General features: G+C 46.9%; 1 protein-coding gene across 1 annotated transcript in view; it reads right to left on the bottom strand.

The window, feature by feature from the left end:
- Positions 1-8,345, bottom strand: part of G3BP2 (G3BP stress granule assembly factor 2) — a 56,808-nt gene that overhangs the window by 23,844 nt on the left and 24,619 nt on the right. Inside the window, exon 5 of the mRNA XM_015831477.1 lies at positions 5,976-6,066. Coding sequence (XP_015686963.1) covers positions 5,976-6,066 — 91 coding nt within the window. The remainder of the gene's footprint in view (positions 1-5,975; positions 6,067-8,345) is intronic.

Raw genomic sequence — 8,345 nt, 5'->3', positions numbered from 1 at the left:
GGACAGAATGTTCCTTGTACACCCGGCGAGCCAGGTCCCTGATGCTGACCACTCGCTCCTGGGAGAGATAGACCATGCAACTGGAGGTGTCTATCACGGCCCCCAGGTGCAAGAGTCTGGACGCGGGAACCGTCTGGCTCTTTTGAAAATTGACCGAGAAGCCATGTAGTTGAAGTACCTGGATGGTGTGATTCACATCCCTCTGAGCCGCTAGCAAGGAGGACGCCTGAATCAGGATGTCGTCCAGGTAGCATTGGACGCGAATGGGAACCTTCCTCAACTGGGCTGCCACGACGGCCAGGATTTTTGTGAATACCCTGGGAGCCGACGAAAGACCGAAGGGGAGAGCCCTGTATTGAAAGTGTTTGCCTTTGTAACAAAACCTCAGGAACCGGCGGTGAGCTGGATGAATGGGGATGTGAAGATAAGCCTCTGTGAGGTCTATTGAAGCTAAAAAATCCCCCTGTCTGATCCCTCCTAGTATGGACTGGAGGGATTGCATCTTGAACCTTTTGTAAGTGATGTAATGGTTGAGATGCTTGAGGTCCAGAATAGCTCTCCACCCCCCCGAGGTCTTGGGTACCACAAAAAGGATTGAATAAAATCCTTTCCCCCTGTGGTCTATTGGAACCGGTTCTATTGCCTGAATTTCTAAAAGGTGGTGGATGGCCTCCTGCATAAGTTCCCGTTTCTGCGGATTTCTGGAAACGGAGCAAAGAATGAGTCGTTCTGGGGGTGTGGCTAGAAACTCCAGGGACAGGCCGTGCTGGATGGATTGTAACACCCAGTTGTCCGTGGAGGAAAGTTCCCACTGGTGGAAGAAGTGAGCTAGCCGCCCCCCGATAGGAAGGGACGTGTGCGAGTCATTTGAACTTCCTAAATGGACGTCCTGCCCCACGAAAAGGCCGTTTGCTTTGTCCCTGCTGTCTGGGTCTAAACCCGGTCCTATCGTAAGGACGGTCGTATGGCCTCTCTCTGGGAGTGTAAGAGTGGGAAGTCTGAGTGGCCGAGACTCCCGCAGTCTGTCGAAAGGGCTGCCTACGAAAGTAGGGGGTGGGTCGTTTGTCAGACTTCTTAATTATATGAGCCATAACTTTGCGTTTATCTTTGTTTTCAACCAGATAAGGGGCAAGGGATTCTCCAAATAAATTATTGCCCAGATAAGGTGCAGACGCAAGACTCCATTTAAGTCTGGTATCAGCCTGCCAATGCTTCAACCACAACATCCTTCTGGCCGTGATGTTAGAGGCCAAGGATCTGGAAGCAAAGACTGCAGACTGAAGAGAGGCGTCCGCAGCGTATTCAGTGGCCGCCACCATTTTACTTAGATCCTGATGAGTACGTAAATCCTCAGCAGGGACCCTGGCTTGGAGCTGACGCAGCCAAAGAAGTGTGGTTCTGACAAAAAAGGAAGTGCAGCTGGCCGTTTTAATTGCCCAGGCCGCTGATTGATGTGTCTTCCTGAATGTATGCTCCCATTTTTTATCGTCCGCTTTAAGCGCCTGTGTCAAGTCCCCAGCCACCGCCGTTTGAGATACCAATGGGGTCCAAGCCTCGTCTACCTTAGGGACCTCCAGCGCATCACTGAGATCAGTGGAGGTGCTGAATAACTTCCTGTCGGTCCCACTAACGGAAGGAAACAAGGCCGGGGAAGCCCACGGCTTCTTAATCCCTTTAAGGAAGATGGAAGGACATGGAACATGGTGTTCGGTAGCCACTTTCTCAAAGAATATCGGGTGAGGGTCGGTATCTGACGCCACTGGTGGTTGAGGGAATTGGTCTGACCCTAAGTTTGCGGTTGCTGTAGCTTTACGCAGAATTGACAGGAAATGAGCCGGATTAAAGAGACCCCCTGAAGTGGAAGGTTCAGGAGGGAGTTCCTCATCTTCCGAAAGCAGAAGATCCGGTTGCTCCCCACCTTGAGGGAAAGAGAAACCACTCACCGAAGAGTGTGCGGGAGACATAGGCTCCTGAATCATGGGAAAATCTGTGGGGATCTCGTAAGGGGGCATAGCCGAGGTGGAAGCCCCCTGATCAGGCGATGGAGAGGGGCGCTGGGCTAAGGCTCTATCCACCACCTTGGAGAGCAAAGCCTCAAGGCGCGCGTCAGCAAAGATGTCTGCCAAGTCCACCCCCCTTGGACCCGTAGCTGTAGGTGTAACTGTGGGCTCTGAAACTGCCCCAGGGGGAATTGTGGAGTGTTGAACCACAGTGGGGGGAGAACCTATGTTCACCGGGGTTCCCGGAACAGACCAAACACCCTGGACAGAAGAGGATGGTCCTAGGGGCAGATCAACTTCAGTATCCTCCAGTTGCCTTGACTCAAGCCCGGCTTGCCTCTACGCTCTGGAGAACTCCTTCTCCAGAGCCTGGTGCCTACGGCTGGCTTGCTTCTCCGCCAGCCTAGAAGGCTTCGTGAGCACGTGTTTAGTTTTTGCTTTTGCCTTGCCTGCCGTCCCCTGTCCAGAGGATGTAGTGCAGCCGTGACTGGAAGATGGAGTGGATTGAGGTAACGAAGAGCCTTCCATCCCAGTGGAGCAGNTGTGCACCAGTAAAGAAAAAAATTCCCAATGAGGGATCAGATGGCTTGAAGAAATCAGGCTCAGTAAATGATGAGACTACCCAACAGAATTAATATTGTGATTAGTGAAACTGATAATGAGGGCACGTTAGATGTGAGTACAGCTAAAGTGTATCCGTCCTTTGGGCCTAAGAAGCTGCCACGTGGTATTCAAAATGGCAGCCGCCAATTATAAAACAATCTATTTTTTTATTATAGATTTGAGGAGATTAGCAATTGAGCCAAGTTCAGAATGCAAAACGAAATTCTCACTCTGGGTGAAGTTCTGAAAACACTCACTAAAACAGAGAGCTGGAATTTTAAAATAGGCCTTACAGCTCCTCGCCCAAAATTTCGGGCCTAAAATGGCGGCCGCAAGATCGTTTAGCCAAAATAATAGCACCGCGGCCCCAAGTAAGGCTCTGGCCCTCGATTGTCCTTAGTGAATTTTCCCCCTGCGATCCTCTGTTCAATCGCCGAATCGAAAAGGAAATAAATAGCTTCGTTGCCTTTTCCGGCAACCAAAATGGCGCCCGCGATCAAAACAGAAGGCCGAGAAAGTCCCTAAGGTTGAAAATGCTCCGAACGCAGCCCGACAGGCTGCAGGAGCAAACGCTGTGCCCTGGGGGCAAGAACAGCCGTTCTTTGAAAGGCGAGTATTAGGGAGCTTTCCCCCCCCCCAGAGCCCTGGGGAAAGAATGGAAGGATCGGGAAGGAATTCCCCCCCCCACTCCCTTACCTCCCTCAAGTGTGGAAATTTATGCTAGCACTGATCCCAGTGCTAAGAAATTTAAAGGGGAAAACCAAATTAATAGCTGGAAGTTTGAAAGGGGATTTTTTTTAAAAGGAAAGGAGAATTCACCCAAGTTTTCTAACCTGCTATTGACTGAGAGCCAACCCAGACACGTCGTCAAGAGCTGAGACCAAGTTAAAGACTGGATCAGCAAGAGGGGGCGTGTCAAGTTTGACTACTTGGTCTCAAGAGCAGGCATCCAATGAAAACCCATATGTGAATTCTCCATCTCCCGTACTGGAGAAAATAGATTTTTAAGTTGCTTGGCTAGGAACAAAATTACTTTTCAATTTAAAATTATTTGTCAATGAAATAGGCACAATTTGCAAGAAGGGCATATTTGAGAGTCAGATTCAAGCTACTGGATTCCATAGCCAAATTTGGGCACTTCCACCACCTATCATGTCATGAGAGAATATGTATATGCAGTGCCCTAGCAATCAAAGACATTGTTCATGATTTGTTTGACTCTTGGGCTTACATGACATCCCTAGATGAAAGAACAGCCCACTGAGATTTGAATTACAGACTGTCCTATTTCTTCTGGGTTCTAATCTATACATAGTGAATAGAACTGCATAGTTTATAATTAAGGCAACTGAACTAAGAACTTGTTATATCGAACAGATTCAGATTGGTACATTTCAGCATGGACCCTTGGCCGCGTCTCCTTCGCCTCCAACCTCCCGCCTCAGCCCATTTACAGCCAGCTTTCCTCCTCTGCTGGCCCTCCCCCAGCCATTCTCCACAGCCAATGGGCCACTGGCCCTCTGCCATTTGTCCTGGCCATTTGCCCAGGCACTCTATGTCCCGGGACATTGGCTGCACGGGACAAATAGCCACCAACCAATCGGGTAGCAGGCAGAAGCAATGGTGCTGTGAGGGCAGCGTATGATTGGCGATGGGCGATCGCAAGGTTGGGAGGGGGCAGTGTGCGATGCAAGGATTTTTTAAAAAGTACTGTGGCTGCTCCACAAGTTTTGGGGCCTTGCAACTCTGTCACCAGGACCTAACAGAGGGGGAGTGGCGGTGGGAGTAGCAGCCACAGAGGCCATTGGGGAGGCAGACAGGCGAGAGTATGTTGGGGGGATTAGGAAACGGCTTCCTTTTTTTCTCCACCCTCTCCTCCGTTGTTTCTGCGCCTGGACTCTAGCCTGATACCGAATGGGCAGTTCATGCACTATCTCAAGTTTGTCTGCTATGCCTCCCCCAGCCCTCTCCGCAATTGCAGAAGCCAAACCAGCCCTGCAGCTCACCTGCACATCTCCTCCAGAGCTCCCTGCAACCTCAGAAGCCGTGTCAGCCTCGCTCCTGCTCCCCTTTCGTTTGAATTGTGAGCAAGCTGTCCTTGTGAAGCCTTGAGATGCCCCTCCTTCCTTTCCTGGTCTCCAACACACTCGCCTGTCTGTGCCCCCAGTGGTCTTGACAGCTGCTATGCCTGCCGCCAGTCCCCCTCACTCAGGTCCTGATGACAGAGCTGCAAGGCCCCAAAACTTGTGAAGTAGCCGCAATACTTTAAAAAAAATAATCTTGCACTGTCCACTGCCATCCCCATTCCCTGCGAATGCCCATTGCCAATTGCATGCTGCCCCTGCAGCACCATTGCTTCTACCTGCCACCTGATTGGCTGGTGGCTATTTGTCCCATGCAGCCAAAGGCTCGGAACAAAGGGTGTCTGGGCGAATAGGTATGGCCAAAGGGCGCAGGACTGGGGGCCCATTGGCTGTGGACAATGACTGAGGAAGGGCCAGCAGAGGAGGAAAGCTGGTGGTAAATGGGCTGAGGTGGCAGGTTGGAGGCGAAGAAGGCATGGCCAAGGTCAGTGCCTAAACATCCTAAACCCAACAGATTAGGGTATCCTGTAAAGAAGATGTGTTTATTTGAATGTTGATTCTTTGTATTTAGCACACGTGTGTTTTATTACTGCATTTTCTATATCTTTTAGCCTGAAATTAGATTCTGTATTTTATTGTTTTGTATTTTGATATGGTTATAGGATTAATCAATTAATAAATTAAACTATCGAACACCTGTGCATATAATATTCTATACTTACTAAGGCTTTGCAAGTGGACGATATAAATTTGACTGTGCAACAAACAGTAAAATTTTCAGAGGTTATTATTCTCTTAATTACCTACTTAGTACATGGAATTTGACAACCAGATAATATAAATGAATTCTCCATACCCTTATTTTAGCTAAAAGTCTGATACTGCAACATTGGAAAGATCTCTTTTACTCAAAACCTGATTACAATTAATCAGGAGATTACTTAATGAGGAGATAAACACAGACTTTGTATGGATAAATATAGTGAAATATAGTCTTTTAAGCAAAATACAGTAGGCTTAAAAAAAGCATTATGGTTATATATGTGTAGTAGAAATACACTCACAAACATACACATACACTTGCGTAACATTTACACTAGGTAGTTATATATGGAATTATAATTACTGTTATAACAACATACTGCATATTTTTTGTTGTAATTTCACTTATTTTAAGTATTTATGCATTTTTGTAGTATATGCATTTTTGTGTTTGTTATTTTTGTTTTATTACTAAATACTATTTTAATAGTATTTAATAGTATAATTCATATAAAAATATCCCTACCTTCATCAAGTTCAGGTTCAGAGTCACCAAATACTTCATCTTCATAGCGAAATATATCATTGTGAACATAAAACTTGTTTGGAACAGACCCCTGAGAAAACAAAGATACCATAGAGAGAAGAAAGCTTAATTTGCAAGGGCAAAGTTAATATCTGTGGAGTGCATAGTTGCAAAGAAAGCTCCACTGATATATGCATGAAGTCATCTGGTGATGAGCTCAATGTGAGGGAGGCTTAGGTACAGAGCATCTAATGAAAGAATACATCACTTTGATGTGCCTTTTCTTTCTTCATGGACATAACGATGCTTGATTGCCATAATTTCAAGTTTCTGGGAAGCATCACTAAACCCAAGACTCTTCAGACTCTTCCTATCAATAGGAAGACTTTTTGTTTATTTTCAAACAGTGAATAGCCAAGTCTTGTAATAATACAGGATCTGGTATATACTAAAATGAACAAGAAAAAAATACCCCATTCTCAGCCAGTCTTCAAAATTTCACATTTGAAGAACCATTATTATTGGAATTGGAACCATTAGAATTGCTAGTTCATATTAATATAATCAAACTTAGCTCTTACCCCACTTCTAGCTATAGTCTAATCCAGTGGTGGTGAACCTATGGCATGGGTGCCAGAGACGGCACTCGGAGTCCTCTTTGTAGGCACACATGCCGTTACCCCAGCCTCGCCTCCCCTTGCAACCCTTCTTCTCCAGCAGCCCCCATGAAGGAGAATCGCCCCTGAGCATGGCCCACGTGGAGCAGCGCAGCCAAGGACATGGCAGAACAGACAACATAAACAAGACTCTGCCCTCACACCTCATCGTGCACACTTGATGCTGCAGGGCGCAGGCAGAGGCCATGACCGCCATAGCGCTGCTGGGCTGCATGGGCAATCTGTAGCGGGCCCTGGAGGCGGTGAGTGGCTCTGCAGGCAGGCGGGGCAGGAGATGGGGGGGTGGAGTGGGGGCGGGGCAGGGGGTGGAGCAGGGGCAGGGCCAGTTTTTGGGCACTTGGTCTCTAAAAGGTTCGCCATCACTGGTCTAATCATTTGCCCTTTGTTTTCCACCTTAATTAAATAATTCCACATTTTGCTAGAACTGCCTGCCTGGGTTACAATGCAAGATGTCAGCAGAGAGCTATTTCAGCTTGTAGGCATTTTACATTACATTTTTAGAAATTACTTTTAGAAAAATAATTAAAAATTAAGCCTAGCAAAAACATGTCTGCTTTAAATTTTCACTTGCCCTTCCCTTGAAAATCCAAATTTTTGCACACAATTTGGAGAAGCTCTGGGAAAGCTGAAAAAGCATTTGGTTTATTAGTTATGACTTGCTATTTCTGCTGTTGCTGTTGTTATTATGTCTGATGAAGTAATAGAAACCAAGCAAGAGCTCCATGCATCTTGTAAGTATAGATACATGTCTTTGCTTTCTAGTTTTGCATTTAGACATATCTCCCCTCCAATTCTGGGGGAACCCAAATTCTCGTAATGTAAGTGAAACTGCTCATGCTGTCCTACATTTCTGATAATAGTTGAAGGAAGGAGTAGATGGTCAGCAAGGAACACAAAGTAAGCTTTTAATCCTGATCTAGTTCACAGTTCTGTATAAAGGGAGGTTTTTTTAGGAAGACGTAATACTGGTAATCCTCAAGTTACGAATGTAATGGAGCTGTCAATTATATTCACAAGTGGAGAGGATGTTAAGTAATCACATTAAGTGAACAAGCCCCCATCGAGATTCTCTCCAATGCATTTGTTAAACAAATGTGTGAGTCGTTGAGCTTGCATGAGGTGCCTCAGGGGTGGGGAAAATCATGGAACAAAATCACCTGCCTCTGGCCTTCCCTCATCCACTAGATATCCCATGCTCTGCTTCCTACTCCTTGAAGTACCCACAGCTGCTTGGGCATAATCTGCCACCACGCCCTGCACCATTCCTCCCCAATCCCCCTTATAGAGGTGCAGCTAATGGTGGGTGGAGGGAAAACATGGAAGCAGCCAGCAAAACTCTTCCTTTAGAGTAAGCTTCCCATAGATGCCGGTCTTTTTGCAAACTAACACAGGTGTAACTAATGGTGGGGGAAAGAAAGGGAAAAGTTTTCTGGCTACTTCCATGTTTTCCCTCCATCTACCATTAGCAAGGCATAGAAGGCAAACGGTAAGGAAGGGGCTTTTCTGCTGCTGGACTTTGTGACTGACTGGGATGTACCTCAGGACAGAACTGCTGGCCCTGCGCGATTCCCCCCTCGCGCAGGTGTGGCCCAATTCAATCCCAAGGGCCTGCCTCAATGACGGGGTGTGGAGCCCCGAGAGGTGGTATGCAGCTAAAAGAGATCAAAAGAAGTTGAAACTGAGGGTCTTTTTA

This window comes from Protobothrops mucrosquamatus, unplaced genomic scaffold, assembly GCF_001527695.2.
Source record: "Protobothrops mucrosquamatus isolate PMUCROS unplaced genomic scaffold, P.Mucros_1.0 scaffold_257, whole genome shotgun sequence".
Taxonomy (NCBI): Eukaryota; Metazoa; Chordata; class Lepidosauria; order Squamata; family Viperidae; genus Protobothrops; species Protobothrops mucrosquamatus.
The sequence above is the reverse complement of the archived record's forward strand: the minus strand, read 5'-3'. Positions and strand labels throughout refer to the sequence as shown.